Raw genomic sequence first — 24,564 nt, 5'->3', positions numbered from 1 at the left:
ATACACATTGAACACAACAGTTTCTTTGAGTAAGTTTGTTTATGATGTACACATCTACTTCTAGGCTATCACTTAGAGAATTCGCCTACCTGTGCACTTACTAAGAGACTCCAAAGAAGGTAAAGGGTAAATTCAACAATGCTAATAATGGCGGGGTGGGGGGAAGCCAACAATGTAAATACCAATCAATAGGGAAATGAGTGAACAAACTGTTAAGTTCACAAGATAAAAAATAGTGTTAAGCTGTTAAAATGCAAAAGATGGGTCTGTATGTATTAGCATGGAAAGAGCTAAGAAAGTAAGCAGTGAAAAAAACCCAAACAAATGAATACTTCTACTTTTGTTTGTTATATTAATCTCTGGATTTTTCTGTGTATAGGATTTTTTAATTAACAAACAAGCTTTAAATTCCTTATGAGATTAAGTTTCTTTATCATGCTGTCTGTTGTCAGGTGGGCTGAGGGCATCACTGCTAACTCATTTATGTCTGTAAACGAAGGGACAGCTAATATCTATATTCTTGCATTTGATTATGGATGCACCAGATGAATTAGAAATAGATGATAATCTAGCATTTCCGACAGACAATATTCTTCTTTCCCTCTGATGTTTACATCAGTTAATTTCCAGGGATGTTCCTCAGGAATCTTGGAAGCAGCTTTCTGTTTATCCTCCTAAGAGTCACATGCTATTTATCCTCCATATACTCAACTTACACCCATTGTCCTTCCTATTAAGCTTCCTTACATAAACCTATTTACATATGAGTCTTAAAAAGTCAGCTAACAAATTAAAGGCTGACTATAAGGTCCTATTCCCTACTGATGTCATTTTGATCTTTCAAATATAGAGAGATGTACTTTTTCCTTTGACTTCTCTACATAGTTTACTATAGAGAGAAGGTTTGTTTACTTGGTATCATCATGTGAAATTACAAAGCATGGCTGAACTACAAGGAACTAAATTTAAAGGTGAGTTTCCTAAAGAATCTGAATAAAAATAATAGTATTTATAAACAGTTTGAAATTGAATCTTGTATAGAAAGCCAGTACTGCATCATAAATTTCTCTCAAAAAATATTTTTCTATTTGAAAGAGTCATAAAAACTCATGGCAAGAAAGTTGCCGAAGATTCCTCCTGCTTCTTTGCACCCATACAGATGATGAGAGGTGTGCATGAGTTCTTTCAAAATTGAATTCTTTCAAAACTGAAGCTGGGAAAAAAGATTCAAAAACCTATGAAGGGTCATGGGTGAATAAACATTTGAGAAGAATCGGAAAGAATGGAAAATGCAAAGGGAAGGCAAGTCTCAACTTAGTCATGGGGAAAGAAAAACCTATCACACCTTTGAGTCATCACATACATTTTAATGGCCTTGTCAGCATTTTTAAGCATGAGCAACAATGGAGATTTCTTTAAACTCCTTTCTTAATATTTTAAGTTATTTTTTTATAGCTTTAGGGTTATTTTAATGTAACTTATTTTTAAAAAATATTTATTTATGCATACAAGAATTGGGGTACAGGCCAGAAGTGCAGGTGGTGAAAGGATTCACCAGAGACAGTGGGGAGCAAAACGGGCAGACAGACTGAAATACACTGCTGAGGGGAGCAGCAGGTGAGAGAGGAGAGGTCTGCTGTGCCATGTGGGTAACTCCCTGGCTGGCTAGGGATTGAACTCTTGCTGCAGAGGCTGTTGATAGTTTCTCAGTGCTGTGCTTAACCCCTTGCGCCACCGGGAGGTCCTATTTTAATGCAACTTCTGATTACAGATATCATAAGAATAGTTATTCCTATTCCTTAAAATTGGTAGTATCAATATTTTTACTACTATTTTGCTTTGCTTTGTTTTTCTTGAATGTCTTTTGTTAAGATCACATATGCATGAAATTTTTCTTGGATTTTTTAGGCCAATGGCCATTTTTACCTTTTCGGTTGTTTATTGTTATATGTAATATTTCAAAAATCATCTTTGTGATCTCTATTTTCTCCTTGAGGCATTTCCTTCCAACAAAGGCTTAGGTGAGAAATGAAGTAAAAGTTATCTGCACTATTTGGTTGCCAGGGACACTCTTAAATGACAATCTTTAGCAATACATGAACATAAAAGTTCTACTCAAACTTTTAAAAAACATTTTAGATTTTAAAGAAAGTTTTCTTATATATCTTCTTGATTAACCAAACTTTCACAACTTTTCTATGATGGAAACAGTTTATTATTACTCTATTTTGAGAGTTGAGCAAATGAGGTTCAGAGATGAATTATTGTTTCCCGGGGGAAAGCTGAAAAATTGGAGTAAAATCGAGACCTGACTCAAATTACAGGGATACTAGTTCTGCTCAGTCCCTTCACCTTCTGACCTTGGAAACCAAAAACTTCAACTTGAAAGTTCTCCAACTTCCTTATTTTGTTCTTTTAACATTTTACTTTTCTCTGCAAAAGCCTTTCAGTTTCCCTTCAAACCAAGAGTCAAAGCTTAGTAGCTTTACATGAAAAAATGAGAGAAATAGATCATCATGCAAAATCAGTATAGTAGGGCCTCCCTGGTGGTACAAGGGTTAAGATGCAACCTATGAAGCTATCCGCAGCCACTGCAGCACAACTTCAATCCCTGGCCAGGGAGCTACCCACACGGCGCAGCAGACCTCTCCTGACTCGCCCACTGCTCCCCTCAGCAGTGTATTTCAGTCAGTCTGCTGCTCTGCTCCCCACTCTGTTGAATCCTCTCACCCCCTGTGCCTCTGGCCTGTACCCCAACTCTTGTATGCATAAATAAATAAATCTTAAAAAAAAATCAAGATAGCAGACATATACATTTATTTTTCAGAATGATTTTAAGGTAACAGGTACTTGGAGGGAAAATAATTGGCAGTTAGAACGCAACATTCCGTTAGAAACATCATGGGTCTAAATTTATAATGTTTTCCTAATTTGAGGTTTTTTTAAATGTACCCATAAGCATTTTCTCTGGACAAATATGCTGACTATACTACAAAGAAGCAAACAAGCTAGCCATTGTAAGGTCGAGTTATACTTGTGTGTGCAACAAAATATTCAAAATTTAAGTCATTTAAATGAAATAAAGCAAAAAAAAAAAAAGCCCTATATTTTTGCAGAAGATGCTTAAGATAAAAATGTGAGTAAGGTGTTTACATTTCAAACTGGTCTAGCCACTGTGGAAAGCTGTGTGGCAGTTCCTTAAAACACTAAAAATGGATCTGCCATATGATCCGGCAATTTCGGTCCTAGGAATTTATCCAAAGGACACAAAAACACTAATTCAAAAGGAAACCTGCACCCCTGTATTTACTGCAGCACTATTTACAACAGCAAAGATATGGAAACAACCCAAATGCCCCCAAACAGACGAATGGATCCAGAAGATGTGGTCTATATACACAGTGGAATACTACTCAGTCATCAAAAAAGATAAGCTCATGCCATTTGTGGCAACATGGATGGAGCTGGAAGGGATGATGCTAAGCAAAATTAAATCATAAGGAAAAAGAAAAATATTGGATGGTTTCACTTATATGTGGGACATAGAGAAATGGAACAAAGGGTCAGGAGAAAAACAGACCCTACAAGCTGACCATAGATCTGAGGCATCCAGCAGGGGAAGGGCAGGAGAAGAGACTACAAGAAGTGAGGGGTGAGCACCAGGGACTGTGGTGATGGTCACGGGTGCTGTGGTGGTGGAACTACAGGGACTGCACCTGAGGGGAGACATGAAGCACTGTCCAAAAATGAACAGTGATGCAAGAAAAGAAATAAACTGTAAAATCATAATAAATAGGCAATGAAAGATGTTTGCATTTCTTCGAACATCAAGAAAACACAGTGACAGGAGAGATGAGGTGTTTTGAAACCTACCCCAAGCCAGCAGAGGTCTCTGCTGCCGAGTGCTGGGTTAGAATCTCCTCTCCACGGCTGGCTACGGATCGCAGGAGGCTCTTCTGCTCTGCTAACTGCTGTTCCAACTCCTGCTCAAGGGAAAGGACAAATAAAAATCTCTTTGTTACTTTATGATCATGGCTCAAGTGGTGATTCTGTCTACAAAATTCTCAGAGGACTTTTGCAGTAAAATTTTTTGAGTTTGCACATTTCATAAAAGGTGTGGTTAGGTAAATATGCAAACATAGCCGAGCACGCTCTAGTTTCCTTTGGCTTGGTAATCAGGAGCTTGGAAAAAGCAATAAAAAATGAAAACGTTGTGAGGCAATGGTGCCCTCAAGTGGTACAAAAGGCTCTTTTACTTCTCACGATCGCTATTGCCTCCTCTAACTGGACAGGTCCTTGAGAGCAAGTTCTCTAAGTGTCCACTTACTTGATAAATTGGATGATGAATGGATTTGGCTTTATTTTTTCATTATTTATCATAAATATTTTCCTCTCTTAGAACAGAAAAATTCTTCATATGCCCTCTACATAAAGTGGTCAATGAAAAATCATTCTCATTCATCAAAGCTCACCTGTTTCACCAGGCAACAACATGCAATCCTATGCTGTGATGCTATCTACTTGAAAGTAGGATATAAACTGCATTTATTGAAAAAGATGCAATTCAGACTTTCACCAATTCATGATGATTTGCATATATACGTATAACAGACTTAAATTGGAGCAAATCTGAAAATAGACTAGGTATCCATGATCAGGCAGCATATAACTGAGCTATATATTTACATAAATATGCATATATATTTACAGACCTAAACACAAATTTTCCTTAAGGACCAGACTTCAAATGACCAACCATACCCCTGGGCACAAGAACACTCAAACAGATCTTGCTTCTATCCAAAGATAAGGAAAAGTCTTCCTGACTTTAATACAGAAGCAACTTGTCCTTCTAGAACAATGTCCTCACACTGGCTTCCTACATCTGCGGCGGAAGAGAGGTAGAAAATGCCGTACTTTTTGCTGCTGGAGGCTGTTCTCCCGCTGGTGCGTCCACGCGGCGCGCGCTTGGGACAGCCACTCCTGGACCCCGGGGCTCTGCGCGGCGGTGAGGTCAGCCTCACGCTCCTCCTTCTCTTGTGCGGTTCCCTGCTTTTAAGGAGGCAGAAATCAAGGATCAGATACCCACAGGAAAACCTTACCTAAAACTGAGAGAAGATCACTTTAGTGTGATGTGTATAAAGACACCAAAGTGACTCCATTCAGAAGTGAAAACCACATTAAAAAAAGTAACCCAAATCCTTCAAATTCACAGCCTCGGCAGGAGGGAGAACAATAAAGAGATGATTCTGCCTGAAAATATTTCAGGATCGAAACTGTCAACTTCGAGGCCACACCTATGTTGTTACCAGATATTATTTCAGAATTTTTTCCTATAAAAATATAACTCTAGAAGCTTTCTTGAGTCTCGCAAAGGTAAATGTTTGTTGCAATGATTATTTCCCCTCCTAATCTCTCCTGCAAAAACATCACTGCGTGGCATGTCACCTTCTCTACCCAGCTCCACTCAGCGGATGCAGGTCTCATATCTGTTTCTTACAAGTTTTGCTAAAAGGTTACTAACCAAAGAGACTTCACCATCTTTGAGAAGCCATAAGGGTGCAGCTCTTGGGACATCATGACAGATTCCACTCAAATATAGTTTATATATAACTGTCTTTCAAAGTCATTATAGTTAAAACATGAACAAAGAAAACCTTTGATGCATCTGGTTGCCATTTCACAAATGCAAAAAGATGACTAAGCAGGGGAATAATTATAGGGTAAAGGTCTCGGAAAGATGCTGTTCACTTGCTCTCCCACCACTTTTGGGGCCACACCCCTGTCAGGTGCTGCCTTGGCAGGCTCTCAAGCGAGGCTAGTGGGGAGAAACGGAGCACTTAGTATAGGCAGGTGTTTATCCATCCTGCTTGACTATTCTGATGGAATCTAAAAGACCCTAAAATGCGATGCAGGGCCTCCCCAGTGGCTCAGTGGGTTGAGTGCCGCGCTATGAAGCTGTCCGAAGCCTCTGCAGCTCAGGTTCGATTCCCGGCCGGCCAGGGAGAAACCCACATGGTGCAGCAGACCTCTCCTGTCTCGCCTGCTGCTCCCCTCAGCAGTGTCTTCAATCCATCTGTCTGTTCTGCTCCCTGCTCTGTCTCTGGTGAATTCTCTCACCCTCCTGCACCTCTGACTGTACCCCAGTTCTTGCATAAATAAATCTTAAAAAAAAAAAATACGATGCATCAGAAAGGAACCAGCTCTGAAGGCCAGCCTTTCTATGCACACGTAATTTTGTGTCAAAAGAGAAATCAACTGTGCTAGAACTCACTCACTTGGTGCTTTTAAAGCACCCACTGTGTGTCTTCCACCATTCTAAGCCCTGGGGGGGGAAGGGGTTTCTGTCAAGAGAAGTCAGACCTGGACCCTGCTGGGGAGACAGACAATAAACAAAACCAGTGAGTTGAGAAGGTGATAAAAACCACAAAGAACAGGAAACTGGGTGATAGAGAGAAAGGGCAAGGGGGGGTGGCTCGGGCTGGTGTAAGGGGCATTTGCAGGGGTGTCAACGTGGCTGAAGGCAGGCCAGGGCCTAGGAAGGGCAGTCCTGGCCAGGAAGCAGCTGGTGCAGGGGGAAGAGCCTCAGCACCCCAGAGAGCAAGAGGGCGCCAGCGTGGCTGGAGCCGGCACAGAGGAGAAGTGGACATTTTAAAAATCCTTCCACAGAGGAGAGTTCTGCCCTCTAGGTCTGGAGCTGAGGTCTGGAGCTGCTGCTCCCCTGTTCTTTGGCCTGTCTTTGCCAAATCTGACCCTAAAAGTTCTTCCCCTAAAGGCCCTTCTCTTCATGGATCCTTATTTCTTACAGGGAACTTGATGGGGTCTGTTTACCCTTCTGTCTTTGCTCATCAGAATCTCCTGATTCAATTATAAAATGTTTGAGATGAGGAACTTGGCAATGTTGTCAAGTGAAATCAGCAGAAAGAAAGCGTGAAGCCTACAGATAATATTCACACAATCCACACCGAGAATCTGCATCCGCCTTAGCTTCCAAGGTATTCCTTTCCCTTAAGAAGAGGATCCAGCTTCTGTGGTTTTAGCAGCACCACGGGGCTGCCGTGGTCTGATGGACACTGCTGCATTTCCCAGACCCTCCAGAATGGTTGGCTGGAGACACCAGCCACCGATGCTCACCCTCCCAGGAGCGCCTCACACAGACAGGCAGTGATTTTCCTGATGGTGGGATGTCTGAAGGTTGCCACACAGATGCCCACACTTTGTGCTTGAAACAGTGCCCTCCCTCCTAAGAATGTACCACCTGCTCAGAATAAGCTCCAAAGACCCTGAATCTTCCAGGCAAGGACGAAGCACATCGCAGCGCACCTGCAGAGAGTGACCCCAAAGAAGGCAGTGCCCAAGGTTGAAAACGTCCCCAAGCAGAGCGGCTCCAGCTGACAAAACAGTGGCCGTGACCATGACCTGCTGGCATGCTGACTCTCCTTTGCGGGACAAGCCACTTCCTCTCTGCTTTGCTCTGTAGCAAGGGTTTGCTTTTCAGAGCCCAGACTTGAGATCCTGAGTAACTTCTCCCCAAGTTACCACACCCTCTGCTCTGGCCACGACTGCCTGACTGAGAACGTTTCTTTCAAATTCTCACACCAAATTGGTGTTTGGATCAATGGCCACAGAAAGCCTGGGTCTTAAGAAGAGCATCGCCACATGTACATGCGCACACACCCATTCAGAGCTTAAGACTTTAACAGGGAAATCATATTTGACTGATTGAATCCATAACTATTAGTTCGAGAAACTAGTAGCATGCAGCTTCAGAAGCAGATGTCTAGTATATGTGGTTAGGTTTGGTTTTATAGTTGGTGAGTTTTTCTCTTACTGACTTAGTCATTTTGCAACCTAACACTTGGATCACAGGAAGCAAAAAAAGGTTTAAGAATCTAGTTCAGGGCCTCCCCGGTGGCGCAGCGGTTGAGCGCTGGGTTGCGAAGCTGCCCGCAGCCTCTGCAGCGCCGGTTCAATCCCCGGCTGCTCCCCGGCTACCGGAGGAGGGTCCCACATGGCGCGCAGACCTCTCCTGCCGCCCGCCCGCTGCTCCCCTCAGCAGTGTACTTCGGTCCTTCTGCCTGCTCTGCTCCCCGCTCTGGCTCTGGTGAATTCTCTCACCCTCCCAGGCTTCTGACTGTACCCAATGCTTGTATAAATAAATAATAAATAAATAAATAAATATGCTTAAATATTTAAAAAAAAATTGTTAAAAAAAAAAAAAAAGAATCTAGTTCAAAATGTCATCCTTCTCCCTGGGAAGGGAAGGCACCACAGAAGGAAAGAAACCATGGTAAATTACTCTCTGAGATCTGATAACAGTTTCTCTCCTATTAGGGGTTAGGAAGTAAGGCATCTTCTGGCCCCAGACTTCCCCTCTGGGTAAGGCTACATAAGCTGTTTATTTCTGAAATACTAGAACCACAACCACTTTTGCCAGGAACATTCCTTGGAAGATTAGTGAGGATTGGGGGAATGCTAAACATTAAATAAAACACTTCTCTATAAACCATTTCATCAAAGGAGCAAGCTCTCTCTCCTTTGATGAATGATAATGTGTGGAAAAGACTTAATTAAAGAGATAGTATTACAGGCACTCAGTCTGTGTCCCTTCTTATAGAGAAGAAAGCTATTGGCAGGAAACAAAAGGATTGGTTATTTGTTGATATGCTTAAAATCCGGTTAGCTAACAGGGAGACACATAACAGGTATGACCATTTACAGATAGTAGCACTGATCCTGTGTGAGGGGGGCCACACGAGACTTAAGAAGGTTTCCCAATCTTCCTGAATGATTCAAACCCAAAAGAAGGGCATAACCTCTTATACACTCAGTGGAAGATCATTTTTCCCAATCAATGTTAGTTAACTTCAGCTCAAACTCTAACATTATTAGTTAATTTCACATCAACTCTGAATTAAGTTTGCTACACAAAGGAAAAGGAGTCTTTTCATGCTACCAGTAATGTAAGCAAGGTTCCTTTTATTCCTGCCACTGGAAAAATAATCACCTTCACAAACTCTAATTTAGAAAATCATCAATATTTTATATGCTGGAAATTTACCTGATGAAAGGCGGTGGAACTTACAGATATTTTTAAAATAAACAATGGGGTCTCCCTGGTGGCGCAAGGGGCTACGCACCACACTGTGCAGCAAACCACAGCCTCTGCAGCACGAGTTCAATCCCCCTGCCTGCCAGAGAGCTACCCACATGGCGCAGCAGACCTCTCCTGTCTCGCCCGCTGCTCCCCTCAGCAGTGGATTTCAGTAGATCTGCCTGTTCTGCTCCCCACTCTGTCTCTGGTGAATCCTCTCACCCTCCGCACATCTGGCCTGTACCCCAGTTCTTGTATGCATAAATAAATAAATCTTAAAAAAATAAATAAAATAAAATAAACAATGATCAACTTCAGTGCAGTGAAACATTGTCCGATGATATTTACACTTTAGAAGATGGAACTTACACCGGCCAGCAGGGCAGTCTGGACTCTCAGCAGGGTTTCTGGACACAGGCACTGCAGGTGGCCCCTCGCCCAACCTCGCCAGTGTCCGACTTATACTTCAACCCAGCAGGAGCTCCTTTCCTCCCAAAGAATGTGGTTTGGAATTAACTGGCTATTATTAAGTCTAACATTCACTGGAATTTGAGCACTAACCCTAAGCAGTACTTGCCTTGACAGCCTCAGAATTTTCCTTTAAGTTAAATATTTATTATCCCGATTTTCCAGAGGGGAAAACTGATCTGTAAGAAAGACTGAAGGAAGTTCGAAGGTCTTACCCCAGGTCACCTGGTTCTTAATGTACAACCAAGTTGGGACACTTCGGGGCATCGTTTCCAAAGTCATGGCCCAAGAACCAGGTCTAGCTTCTGGGTATGCTTGGCTTGGCACACAAATTATTTAAAGATGCCAATGTTTTCAAATTGAGAAACTTTAGATATAAATCCAAATTTCTTTGGAACCCAGCAATACTGACTGGTAATTCTTGTAGGACAATGGGTGGGTTGAGTAACGGCTGCTTCTCTGACACTGGACAGGCTGGCCAATGACTGACCGGGCCTGCTTCCCTCATCAGCGTGCCCTTCCCTGGCCAGAGCCTTAGACTTTGTGCCCGCACCCATGAGGTCCCCAAGGGATCCAGCTGCCCCTTACCTTCTGACCTGCCTGTGGGGGAGGGCAACAGGAGCCATGTAATGATGGCAGTCCAGATATGAAACCTTTCTGTCTTTCCCTTTTTTTTTTTTTTTTTTTAAGATTTATTTATACAAGCACTGGGTACAGTCAGAAGCTCAGGAGAGTGAGAGAATTCACCAGAGCCAGAACGGGGAGCAGAACAGGCAGACTGACGAAATACACTGCTGAGGGGAGCAGCGGGTGCGTCAGGAGAGGTCTGCGCGCCATGTGGGACCCTCGCCTGCGGCCAGGGATCGAACCGGCGCTGCAGAGGCTGCGGGCAGCTTCGTAGCCCAGGGCTCAACCACCTGCGCCACCGGGGAGGCCCTGTCTTTCCCTTTCTTTTGGTTTCTTTAGAGACTAAATTTATTAGCATACCACTATGGGAGTACAGGGGGCAAACATCATACATTATATTGGTCATGACTTTTAAAAAAACTAAGTGAATGCCGTACTTTTGTAGTTGGAAAAATCATCCTAGTTTTGTTCGATTTGAGTATTTTTAACACTTTTCACTTTAATTCATAAAGTCAGATTGCATGAGCCCAAAGGATACACATTTAAGGTAACACGTATTTTTTAATTTGCTCTTATTTATTCAAGAGTGCTTTCTAATATCTTTTTCATCTCATCATTGACCTCCTGTATTTTTTCCCTGTGAGTTATCTCTTCACATCTTCTGCCCATATTTCTATTAGATGACTTTTTCTCATTTTTTAATTTTCTCAAAAAATATTTATTTATTTAGTATAAGAACTGGGGTGTAGGCCAGAGATGCAGAGGTTGGGGGTGGGAAGAACACACATCAGAGACAGAGTAGGGAGCATAACTGGCGGATCCACTGAAATGCATTGCTAAGGGGAGCAGTGGGAGATACAGGAAAGGTCTGCTGTGTCATATGTGGGTCAGCTCCCCGGTCAGGGATCGAACTCAGACCACCGAGATGGGCCATAGTGTTGATAGTGCTGAGACTTAACCCCTAGGTCACCAGGGAGGCCCGAACTTTCTTATTGATTTACAAAGCATTTGTGAAATTAAAGGGAATTAATTGCTTGTTACGCAGATTGCATAATTTCTTCCCTATTTATCCATATCTTTTAATTTGGTTAATATCGTTTTGGTCATATAGAACTTCTTCTTTTTTGTGCAACAGTTCTAAAGAAATTAAAATTCTGGGATTTGGACATACTAGCAAAGTTACTCCCCAATCTAAAAGCTTTAAAATATACCCCTACATCCAGAACCTTTCCGATTTAATTTTTACATTTAAATCTTTACTCATCTATGATCTTTTTTTTCTGTAAAGAATGGGATAGGTAATAAAGTTTATCATATTCAAGTGGTATACCTACTTCTTATTATCTATATAGTGAATAATATTTTACCCGCTGATTTGAAATACCACCTTAAACATTTATCATTATATTATATTAGGATCTCTTTCTGGAAGATTTAATCTGCTTAATTTTTTGTTCATCAATTTTATCATTATCAAATTATTCTAAATATGGTAATATTGTATTTTAATACAAAAGACTATTTAACACTTTATAACTCCTCATTCTGTGCATTTTGGGTTATTTTTGTGCTTTTTTCTTGGTTAAACCTGGTCATTCGGTCACATTCCAAAAAATACACTGTTTTTATTTTATCTCATTTTTTTTCACTAGTGGTAGTTCGGCATCTTTTTTATTGCTATGTAATACTCCATTACATAAAGATATCATAATTTACATATCCTTTTTCCTAACTGAAGGGCATTCATATTTTTTTCCAGTTAACGGTCACAAATAAAGTTCATATGGCTATTTTTTTTTTATTTAAGTAACAATGGTTTGCAATTATTGTTTCAGTTGAGAATGACTTCAAAGTTTAGCTCTCATGTGTTAGTAGAGAAAAAAACTGACATCTTTAAAATTGTATTTGTGGACATAAATAAAATTAGTCTTTCTATTTTTTCATATATTCATTTGTATTGTTTTAACATTATTTGTTGAGCCTCAAAATATTTCATAGTTTATTGATATTATAGGTGGAAAATTATTGTAGTTACTGCTCAACATCATTCAACATTTAAAAAAAGTTAGGATTCTCTCTTATATCAGTCAATCACCTTACTAAATTCTTCCATTGCTACTAATAGTTTTCTATTGATTAGGTTTGGCTTTCCAGAGTATACAAGCATAAAATTAGTAAAGAACTGACAAATATGTAAGTTAAAAAAACATCATTATACTGAGAAAACAGGGTAGCACAGGGAAAGTACATTTTCACCATAATATTTATGCCCTATCCCCACCAACAAACATTCTCAAATACACGTTGTCCATCTTCCTGGCCTACTGGTTCTAAGACCACATTCTCCCCTTTGGTCCTCTCGCCTTCCTTTTAGCCAAGAAGATTACACTTGCAATTTCACTTCTTTTTCAAAAATTATTAATTGACTGAGTTTTTTGCATCTACAAGTAATCATGTCACTGCACTTCTAAAAGGACACAAATCTCTCCTAACCCACTTCTTGTAGCTAATCCCAGTTCTCTGCTCTCCATGACAAAGAAAATTCCACTAAAACAGCCATTGGTGAGGCCACAGAAGGCTTGCATGGCATGCTGCTAAATCCAGTGGTCAGTTTTCAATCCTCATCTGACCTCACAGCATCTGAAGGTCTTCAAATGGCTTCTAGTAGCCCAATCACAGCCTGCTTCCCACATCATTGCTTCTCTTCTTTTCCTCTCTTTTGTGGACTCCCACATCTTCCAAACAACACTGGAGTGTCCAGGACATGGGTTCTAGACCTCTCTATCTAGCCTTGCTCCCTTGCAGAGTTCACCAAGTCTCATGCCTTTGAGGACCATTTAGAGGTTGATGATTCTAGTCTAGGTCTCTGTCCTGAATTCCAATCACTATTTGACATTTAACAAAGCATCTTCGCTTCACCTGTCTAAATCTAAACTACTGACCTAACTACTCTTTCTCTCCCAAATCTCATCCATAGATGTTTCCATCTTCTCATGTATCCAGTATCATAAAAGTTCTCATCACATCTGCCTCCTTGCTATGGTCTCTTAGCTTCCACAGCCAGTCCCCCACAGAAATTAAAATCTGATCTTGCTACTCTTCTGTTCTGAAACACTCCATGGCTTCTCATTTCCTCAGAGGAAAAGCCAGTCTCCAAGGTGCCTACAGGGAAGGTCCTTTGTGCCTCTCACCTGTCTGACCTCATTGCCAACATTCTCCTCTCCCTGCCTCCACTGCAGCCACACGGGCTCCCTTGGACAGAGCAGCAGTGGTCTCAACTGGGAGCCTCTGCACTTGCCTTCACCTTTGCTGGAACTTTCCTTCATGTTCACACAGTTCACTCCTATAACGAAGCCTGAGAGAGGTTTCCTTGGCCATCCCGTCCAACACTGCAGATGGAGCTCACTGGTCCTTCCCCTACCTACCTGCCTTATAGTACTTCACCTACAGTGAAGTGATCATCTTCTATAGGACATAGTAATGCACTTTAATTTTTTTATTATATGTCTCCTACAACCATATCCTATTGAAGATAAAAAATATAAAGACAGAAATAGAGCTCAGTGGTTGGTTTTCATCCTTCATTCTATCATGTAGAATAGTTGCTGGCACATAGTGGTTTCTCAATAAATATTTTACTAATTTTTATATAGGATAAAAATAGTTATTTGTAGAGTAAGAACATGGAAGGTACATAGAGAGCAAATGTGTGTGAAAGTGTCCTAAGGCATTTGGAGGGAGATATATTGATTTGGAGGGAGATTATTATTAATTTAGAGTTTATTATGTATGTATGATAAAAATTGGAGTGGGAAAAATAAAGCAAAGCATTCAATTACTTAAAAACAAAGGCTAAGAGGGAGAAAGAAAAAGGGCAGGACAAAAATAGAAAAGAAAAAGTAATAAAATAAAAGCCCAAGCATCTCAGTAATCACAACAAATGTAAAGGGGCTAAACTTGCCCTTAAAAGTTAGAGGTTTCCTCATTAGAAAAATGTTTAAAACCAACCGAACCAAGCTGAATATTTTTCATAAGAAATAAATCTAAAAGTAAGGACACTGAAAGGAAAGTTAAAAGATATATCAGGCAAATATTATCTCCCCAAAACTCTAGTAATATAAAATGAAAATCACTATTAGGAAACATGAATGTCACTGCATAATGGTAAAAATGTTCAATTCTCCTAGCATATGTAACAAATCTAAAGTGTGGGTCCTACATAAAACAGTCTTTATATATTTAAAAAATAGAATATAGGAGGAATAAATGAGAGATGTTATAGGATCTCTTACAATGACCTATACATAAATATTTTTAAAAACAATTTATTTGATAGATTTGGATAATTCTTTCCATTTTCTTTCTTTTCCCACACTATAATCTTCAGGTCTTCTGAAACCTAGTTGAAAATTAACAGCAAGCTTGTGTAAAGCAGGCGTGTACCTAAGTATCAATTTTCAACAGGTCCTCTCTGTGGTACAGACTCAGAGAAGGTACTGCCTGTGCAAAGGGCCAGCTGTCCCTGTGGTGCAACCCTTACCTTGATGTTGAGCTGCTTGTCATGCAGGACTCTCTGCAGCTCTAGCAGGCTCCCCTTCAGTGTCCTCAGCTTTACAGCCAGTTGCTCAGCCTCATCCCTTGTATGAGCCTTGCCCTCCAGGAGCAGGTTTTCATTGTGGACCGAGAGCTCCGACAGGGTCACCACCTTCTGCTCAATTTCCACCAGCATATTCTGGAACCACAGAAATAAGGATGAAGTCATATATCCACCAGCCTCTGCAAAGACCTGTTCTCTCCTGAGTGTTTCACCAAAAGGATATGCCTTTGTGGGTTTCCCCCAGTTTTGCAGATCAGTCTACAGATTTAAAAAAATTACTTGAACTCCTTGATGTTTCTCTTTTTAAACATTGATTGTGACATAATGAGTATCATATGGGAAAACCATGGGAAGCACATTTTATGTAGCCAACACATAAAGCAAAAAGACCATACATACTGTACTGTTAACCATAATTATTTTCTTATTTTAGTTAAATTATAATTCCTGTGTTTTAATAATAAAGATATCGTAAAATTGACCCTTTTCATGTCTATTTAAAGAGGAGTCTCTCTTTCAAAACATAATTTCCTTGGATTTATTTTTATTTTTCATTTTGCTTCCTTCTCTTTTTTGCTTCCTTTTATTTTTTTTAAATATCTTTAACCTTGCATTTTCACAAGTTTTCTGAGAATTTTTACTTTCTTTTTGTATGACAGTTCTATAATGCTGTAAGGCTTTTTTTTCTAAAATGGGCACTAAATTCAGAGAAGAAGCAAAATAGTCTTCCTTCCGCTGTGGTAAAAATAAAAAAAGAAAGGACAAAAATCACAGCAAAATAACAACTGCTTTATTTTCTGCAGAAACAGTTCTATTTTTAAATTCCTTTTTGAAATGCACTTTCTAATTTATACTCAATCAAGCAATCTGTCTATGAGAAAATATATCTTATTTTCCTGTACAAAATCAGAATGACTGCCATTAACTTAAGAATATAGTTTTAAGTCCAAAAACAAAAAAGTGAATTTTTTAATGAAATGGAAACTTAAGGGCTTATTTCCTGAGGATTACTTTTGAGACACTAATATAATTCTTTGCAAAGTCAACTTTCATTTGGCACAGTTGGTACAATCCTAAGTGCCAAGGATACTGCAGGAAGCCAAGAAAATACCGTAATATTTCTTTCTTCTAAAATCAGAAGGAAAAAATAAAGACAATAATGATAAATTTATAATTATGACTCCACCATGGATTATATTTATCTTTTTACCACAGCAATTGCAAAATTGAAAAAAAAAATGTGATACATACATGCCACAGAATAATACAGTCACAACAAAGATGAAATGCTGTCATTGTCAACAAAACAGAGGGAACTTAAAAAAAAAAATTACTAGAGCAAAAGAAGTCATAAGATAAAAACAAATATTGTACCTTACTACAATAGATGATTGACAATGTAAACCACTTAAAAAAAAACTGTACATCAGCAAACATCCTGAGGGCTCTGAGGTTAAGAGGGAGGGCAAGGGGAAGGGACAGGCACATAAGGGATGTTGGGTGGGGGAAGACTGGTATATTCTAAAGTTATATAGAAATATTGCAGACATTACATAAAAAAAAAAAAGAAAGAAACTCCAGAATTTTTAGGGAGGAAGAGACTCTCAGGAACAGGGGTCAGGGTTCCAAAATCATGCAGTGACCCTAATTTTGTTTAATAGCCACAGTTACAATTACACAACTGGGTTTAAGTACTAGATTAGAAATCACCAAGGAACTGTTGTTTTTGCAGTTCCATACATTTCTAGTTTCTTGAAATATGTTCAAAATACCATTGTAATACTTTGTAGAAGTCCTGAAATACATTATCTGAATTACAGACTTTATGCATGAGTATAAAAATAAGACATCCAAAAGGAAGAAGTGGGAGTAATGATAAAACATAATTTGTAAAGCTTGTACATGTGGTAATTTCAAGCACTGGAAGAGAAAACTAAAAATAGAGGTCTCTTTTTGGATTAAAAAAAAATTAGAAAAGATTATAATAAAGACTAGGAAATCATCACAGTGGCTCTCTATTCTCTACCATCAAGGCAGAGAAGAATAAAGTTTTGCATACACATGAATATACTACCCAAGGAAATTAAAAATCCAAATTATAATTATCAGTAATATGAATCTCAAATCATAAATGGGAATGACTCAAATGGCATATTACATATTAAGAAAATGAATGTTTTTTGTAAGCTTCTGTGTGGCAAAAGAAACATAAACCAAAACAAAGAGACATCCTACTGATTGGTAGAAAATTTTTGCACTCCATACAACTGATAAGGGACTGAGCACAAAGATCTACAAAGAACCCACATGACTCAACAGAAACAAAGTAAACAATCCAGTCAAAAAATGAGCAGAAGAGCTAAAAAGAAACTTCTCCAAAGAGAAAATACAAATGGCCAACAGGTACATGAAAAAATGTTCAACATCACTTATAATCAGGGAAATGCAAGTCAAAGCCACAAGGAGATACCACCTTACACCAGTGAGAATGGCACATATTAAAAAAAACAGCAACAACAAATGTTGGTGAGGATGCATGCAGAGAAAAAGGAACTCTCCTGCATTGCTGGTGGGAGTGCAAACTGGTCCAACCACTATGGAAAGCTGTGTGGAGGTTCCTCAAACTACTAAAAATGGAGCTTCCATATGATCCAGCAATTCCACTCCTAGGTATTTACCCAAAGAACACAAAAACATTAATTCCAAAGGATACCTGTACCCCTGTATTTATTGCTGCACTATTTATAATAGGTAAGATATGGAAACAACCCAAAAATCAATGACTGAATCCAGAAGATGCAGTATACATACACAATGGAATAGTATGCAGCAATCAAAAAGATAAACTAGTGCCATTCGCAGCAACATGGATGAAGCTGGATGGGATTATGCTCAGTGAAATAAGCCAGAAGGAAAAAGAAAAATATGATAGTTCCACTTATAGGAGGAATATAGGGGAACCAAGTAAGAGATCAGAAAAAAATAATAACAATAAATAAAAAAAACAAAATTAATAGCCAGCTACAAATCAGAGACATTCTGCAGGGGCTGGGGAGGCAGAGAGATGGAAACAGGGGAGGGAACACAGGAGCGAAGGTGATGGTGCAAGGGTAAATTGGTTATGGGAATCTTACTGGGATACACCTGAGAGGACAAAGCAAACATTGTACAAAAATGAATAATGTTGTCAGATATATATAAATAAATTATTAACATAATGAATGTTTTATGCTGATTTCCTCTCATCCAAGTGAAAGAAATATGATATTGTACATAATGTTATTTTAACCAGGCAGGTGAGGTTGCACTTTCTAGACCAGCTACCTAGTTAAATGGAAGAGCTTTGACAGCTTACTTCAGCCATGAGTGAAATCTAGTGTGCTGAGAACCACTGAAGTTCAGCCATGGCACAGGGCAGACCATTAGCTCTTCTCTATACTAAAGTGTGTTTCCATAATGAAATGATAAGAAGATGGGGACTAAAATTGTACTGACAGAGTCCTTTCAGGTATCTTTTAAACTGCTTCAACTGCATTTCAATTAAAGCTCATGTAGCTATTTTTTTAAAAAGCAAAAACAAACAAAAAACCCTCCTGCCATTAGCTCTCACACTAAGGACCTAACATCAAAGGGAGGGCCCTTCTGTTTCAAAAGACAACCTTCCCAAGTTCAGTCTTTTTGTTTGCCTATAATTGACAGTTTTTCAAAGTTCCTCCTCATCCACCTCCACCACACACAAAAAATATCAAGATTAGAACAGCTAGGAACACATCCTGTTGTGTCTATGCACAATCTGACTCACTAATTCTTCTCATTAAGTTTGTTTTCCTTGTCTCTAAATATAGATACCAGAAGTATGCTGAAAGCTAGACACTTAAAAAACTGTCCTTTAGAAAAATGAACATTTTCTAAAGATCAGATATTATTGGTATAATTTTTCAAAAGACTAAGTCCAAGTTTGGATTTCATCTAAGCTTTTATAAGGTTTTGTTTTTCTATTCTCTAAATAAATAAAGTGACCACACTTAAGGGGAGAAATCCTTATTTTGAAAAAAATGAACAAGGATGCAAAACAATGATAGTTAAATAAAAATGAATTAAAAATATACATTATATATGTCGTGTAAACACCGTGAAATATCACGTGTTCACGTCAAGCCTTTTTATCATTTTGTTTTCTGTAATTAAAATGTGCTTTGTGGGGCCTCCCTCGTGGCGCAAGGGGTTAAGCACCACACTATGAGGCAATTCGCAGCACGAGTTCGATCCCTGACCGTCCAGGGAGAAATCCACATGGTGCAGCAGACCTCTCCTGTCTCGCCTGCTGTTCCCCTCAGCAATGTATTTCAGTCAGTCTGCCTGTTCTGTTCCCCACTCTGTCTCTGGTGAATTCTTTCACCCCCCACACCTCTGGCCTGTACCCCAGCTCTCGTATGCATAAATAAATAAATCTTTAAAAAAAAAATGTGCTTTGTGATTTGTGCCTATTCTTTGGTGACTATTTTGTACCTGGCAGTCTACCAGCTGGGCCTCCATGTCCATGGGTTCCTTGGGGGTGCCCAGTGCCATATCCAGAGTGGCCTTAGTGCTCAGGAGCCAGTGATTCAGTTCATCAGCTTCACAGCGATACCTCTGCAGGGCCTGTTCCTGTCTCTGTTCCTCCAGCTGATCATTTAACTTCTCCTGGTGAATAAGGAGAATGTAGCAGGTTACTTTAAGGTAAAATTACTAGGATTTAACTCAATAGAGAAATGGTTCTCACTCCTGGCTATACATTAGAATTAACTTAAAATAAATGCCTGAACTTAGGCCACATTCCAGAGCAACAAACTAGAATTTCTGGGGGTGCTTGTCAAGATCAGTGTTTTGCAAAAGCTTATGCACTGAGTTGAGCAAAGCAAATAATATACCCAAATGACTAAGCAGATAATATGAATGATACAATCTGAGGCAGTATTAGAACAAAACGGTGGTATAAGACCATCAGTAAATGGCAATAGATTCTTGACCTTAATGTCTGGGGAAACTATAGGGAGTGGTGAGGACTGTGACAAACTCAAAACATATTTTCCAAAATATGGACCATCTATGGGACCATGGTCCTCTGTGAGAAGGGGTGGTGCACTGTTATTAATGTCTTAAGTCCAGGCAACAATTCAAATTTTTTTGTTATAACTATTGTTTCCGGTTTTGTCAAATATTTCATATTTTTTTAAATTGAGGCCGATCACTCCATTTTGAAACTCCACAAGGTTTTCATAGGGTGACTGGGGAAAGATTAATGAATTTAAAAAATGAATTATTCTGGTATTGTAAATACCTGATTTTAAAAATTACTCTATCAATAACTGATTAGAATTGCTTTATTTATTTATTTATTTATTTATTTATTTAATTTTTTGTGGGACCCTCACCGGTGGCCGGGGAATGAACCAGCACTGCAGAGGCTGCGGGCAACCTCGCAGCCCAGCGCTCAACCGCTGCGCCACCAGGGGAGGCCCAGAATTGCTTTATTTTTTAACTTAATTTGTATTAGTTTAAAAGAGATTATCAAATAGAACTGATATATCGATTGTGAATTTTTCCAAAATATTTCATATTCTGGATATATGATCTGAGTAATTTTATAACATAAAACTAAAATGCCAACATACTCATCAACGGGGCCCTGGCTAATTAAATTATGGAATAATCAGCAGCTAAGTAAAATAATATTAATATTAAGCTCATATAATAAGAATGTATTGAGAAGTGATTATCTGCCAGAGAAGCTGCTAGACTCTGGAAATATCTGGAAACACCCTCAGCAAATTCTAGAAGCGGCAACATGAACCTCAAGTTAAATTTAATTTAACAATAAAGGAAACATGAGTTTAGGGCCAAGAATGATAAGAGAACAAAGACAAGGGAAAAAAATGGACTTTTAACACATGTTATTGTGAACAAAATTATTTCTAAAGTAGATAACATTAAAGTTCTCTTACAGCAGAACCAGACTGCCAGAGTATTTTCGTGAATGAACATGCTTGAATTAGCTCGCAGTGACTAAGGATTTATTCTTCCTAGTATCAGTAATTAGTAATACTCCTCAAAAAAGGCTCTTCATCAAGCAGAGCAAGCCCTCATGCCCGCCTGTACAACTGTGCTTCCCAGGCTCAGGCCTTCCAAGAATTTGCCTTCCACATTCTCAACTTTTCATGCCTGACGTGAGGCAGAGAGGAGAGAAAGGCCCCATTCATGGCTGTGCGCTGACTCGGCGCTGCATCTGTGGCCTCCAGGAGACACAAGGCCCACTGCTCACGAGTGGGAACAATAAACACGCCCTCACGCGTCACACTCATCAGCACACGGGAAGAGTCAAGAGGTCGTGAGGGCGCCCCCAGAAGCCCTAGTTACCTCCAGCAGCTGTCGTTTGCCTGACGCCTTCATCTTGATGGTGGACATGCGCTCCGCCAGGACGGTGAGCGTGGACTGCAGGGCCAGCTGCTCGGCGGGGTCCGACTCTGGACACTCGGACACTAGCTCCTCCGCCAGGGACGACTGCAGCTCGCTGATCTCATCTTGGAGCATGAGGATCTCATCCATCAGCGCCTGGAGGAAAGACTGTGCAATCACACGCGTGTATTTCTCTTGCTGGACCAAGCGGTGGTACCCCTGGCTGAGTTTTCCAGGGATGGAGGTGGCTGAAGATACCTCACCTTGAAGTCATTTTTGCAGCAAAGAGGGGGTGCTTAATCTAAGCTCCCAAGTGAAAGTAGCAGATGGAATGTCAGAAAATACCGGATTTTAATACTCCCTGTGTCTCTAATGTAAGTGACTTTGAATCCATTCATTAATCTTTCTGCTTTTCAACAGACTCATCTGTCATCAGAAGGGGGTATAATTCTATATGGAAGGTAAAAGTCATCAATTTCTTTCCTGATGAGACTTTTCCCACTCCAAATATCCCAAGTTTGAAAATATTTCCCAAGTTTGAAACAGCACTAGGCTTTCATCCAAAACTCAGATTATATAAGATGCGAGAAATCAGTCATCTGTTTCTGTCTTGTCACTTCTCGTTTTTCTCCTTCTTGTGCAACTCTAGAATTTGCAGCTTCTTGGAGCTACTTTCCAGACCCTGTTTTCTCTCTTCACAGTCTCCCCCGCGGCTTAGAAGGCTTTCAGACACTTCTAAAGGCCTCTCTCAAGCTCAGAGTCTGTCCTCAATTTCAGTTTGTACATTCAACGTGAGGGTCTCACGCTCTCTCTCTTGCAGTGTGTAAAGCCGGCTTCTGCCCGTCTTTTCCACCTTGTAAAGGAACACACTCTCTTCCTCACTCGGATTCTTCACACCTCCCTTCACCTGCCACATCCAACCCAGCAGCAAATCCAACCGCATTTACCTCCAAAATATATCTGCATCCCCTCCTGCTCCACCCTGTGCCAGGGTCAGCTCCACTGGACTGGCTCTCCTGGCCTGGGGTGGGGCCTGTCTGCTCCCCTCTCATCTTTACAGTCCACTCTTCATTAAGTAATTAAGGTGAACTTTTAAAAAGGTGAATCAGTTCCTCTTACTCACCTTTAAAATACTTACTTGCTTATTGACTACAAAACAAAATTCAAAGTCCTGATTTGTAAGGAGTAGATACCTGGATGGTCACACCCATGCCTACCTCTTGTAGCACACTCATCTCACTCACGACATTCCTGCCTCCTTCAGTTACTCTAGCACCCAGGCTCTTTCTGATCTCAAGGCCTTTGCATGCCCTGTGCCCTCATGCTGGAATACTCTCTTCACCACTCTGTGTGTGATGGTTCTCTCCATCCTTCAAGTCTCAGGTTAATTGTTACATCTGCAGAGAGTTTTTTTCCCTGAGCACCCAAACTAAAAATCTCTCTATTATTCTGCTTCAATAGTGCTATATTTATTTCCCTGCTTAAAGTTGATTGCAATTCTACATGGCTTTTATTTTGCATTTTTTATATTGTATGACCTGCTTTTTAGATGGAGTCTTGACCAAAAAAAAATATTATTTAGGGTTGAATGCTGGGTTAAAAAAACAGATCTTACCTTAGGGATGTCAGCTGAGTAAAGAAATACTGGATTCCTCTTCACTAATACTTTATAGTTCTCAAGATGCCCTATTTGTGAAATTCCTACCCCTTCATAGGACTACAGACTGTAAGCACAAGGACTCCTGAGGGTGGGCCTCAATAAGGAAACAAAATTTCTCTTTCCTTCATATCAAGTGTTATCATGTCCAGTTGATTTTTTAAAATAAACTATTATTTTGAGAATATTATATATATCTAGAAAAATGTAATGTATAGCTCTATGAATTTTCACACATTGTATGTACATATTCATTCTGCTACCACCCAGATCAAGACAAAGAACATTCCAGAACTCTACCAGTTCCTTAGACCTCTTTCCCAAAGACTGTCATAGCGCTGACTATAAACATCACTTTTGCCAATTTTTAATCTATCTGGAGAAGGATCCTGCTGATGTTTTGTTTTGTGTCTGGATTCTCTCACTCCGTCATGATTTGTGTCATTTATGTTGCACATAGAAAGAGCTTTTCATTTTCATTGCTGTATCATATTCCACTGTCAACTGGTTTGTGGATCTTTTCAATGTCACTCTTTCCAGTGGGTTCACGGTGACATCTCAATGCTGTCTAAATTTCTTAATTCGCATTTCCTTGAAGTCTAATCAGGTGGAGCCCTTTTTCCTATGCTTATTGGTTACCTGGGTATCTTCTTTTGTGACTTCTGCTAAAAATCATTTGTCCATTTTCTACTGGAGTCTTTTATTATTGATATGTGAAGTTATTTATGGGTTCTAGATAGGAGTGCCTGTGTTTCTTTTGATCTCTGTATGCAAATATCTGTGTATGCAAATATGACATGGTGGCCCTTTAGTGGGAAAAGACTTTCTTAATGATGTCTTTGGATTAATATAAGTTCCTGACTTATTATAATCTAATGTATCCATATTTTCTTTCATTACAAAAGTTAGGGGGCCTCCCTGGTGGCGCATGTGGTTGAGTGCAGTGCTGTAAAGCTGTCTGCAGCCTCTGCAGTGCCGGTTCGATCCCCGCTGGCCCTGGAGATACCCACATGCCGAGCAGACCTCTCCTGTCTCGGCCGCTGCTCCCCTCAGCACTGTATTTCGGTGAGTCTGCCTGTTCTCCTCCCCACTCTGTCTCTGGTGAATCCTCTCACCCCCTGCATCTCTGGCCTATACCCTGGTTCTTGTATAAATAAGTCTTAAAAAAGAAAAGTTAGGGCTTTTGGTGTTCTGTTTAAGACACCTTTGTCTACCCCTAGCTCATGAATATATTCTCACATGTTATCTGCTAGGAACATTCTCACATGTTATCTTCTAGGAAAACTGTGGTCCATGAAATGGTGTCAGTTCTGCAAAACATTTGTCACCAGTTCATGATGAGATAAAGATATTGCAAGTAAGTATTAAGAAGCTTTTATCACAACTTGCCATTCACATGCTATTCTGCAGTATTTTATTTCATTTTACTAAAATATTGGCCTGTGGTGGGTCAAAAATATTTTTTAAAGTTTGTTTACTATAGACTGTAGCACTTTTTAAAAAATTAACCTTTGCACTTAGATTTATAATCTACCTAAATTTAATTTTTGTGTCGAGAATAGGAAGGGGTCAAATTATTTTTTTTACTATGACATCATTTATTGAAAAGATGACTTCACTGTCCATCTGTTTGGTCCAATTCACTGGATTAAACAAGGAGGCTTTATTTTCTTGCCATTCCTTTTG

At 39.7% G+C, this 24,564-nt stretch overlaps 1 protein-coding gene across 5 annotated transcripts in view; it reads right to left on the bottom strand.

The window, feature by feature from the left end:
* Positions 1-24,564, bottom strand: part of SYNE1 (spectrin repeat containing nuclear envelope protein 1) — a 432,020-nt gene that overhangs the window by 118,907 nt on the left and 288,549 nt on the right. For 3 of the 5 annotated variants that reach the window (XM_054697947.1, XM_054697948.1, XM_054697949.1), the window contains 5 exons: positions 21,183-21,389; positions 19,296-19,469; positions 14,730-14,921; positions 4,918-5,052; positions 3,874-3,983 (listed from right to left, as the gene is read on the bottom strand). In XM_054697947.1, coding sequence (XP_054553922.1) covers positions 3,874-3,983; positions 4,918-5,052; positions 14,730-14,921; positions 19,296-19,469; positions 21,183-21,389 — 818 coding nt within the window. Of the gene's footprint in view, positions 1-3,873; positions 3,984-4,917; positions 5,053-14,729; positions 14,922-19,295; positions 19,470-21,182; positions 21,390-24,564 lie in introns of those variants that run through there. The other 2 variants (XM_054697946.1, XM_054697950.1) reach the window with 2 other exon arrangements.

The sequence above is a fragment of the Talpa occidentalis genome, unplaced genomic scaffold (assembly GCF_014898055.3).
Source record: "Talpa occidentalis isolate TD23 unplaced genomic scaffold, MPIMG_talOcc4v2.1 talOcc4.2, whole genome shotgun sequence".
Lineage (NCBI taxonomy): Eukaryota > Metazoa > Chordata > Mammalia > Eulipotyphla > Talpidae > Talpa > Talpa occidentalis.
Note: the sequence above shows the minus strand (reverse complement) of the source record. Positions and strands in the feature narration are given on the sequence as shown.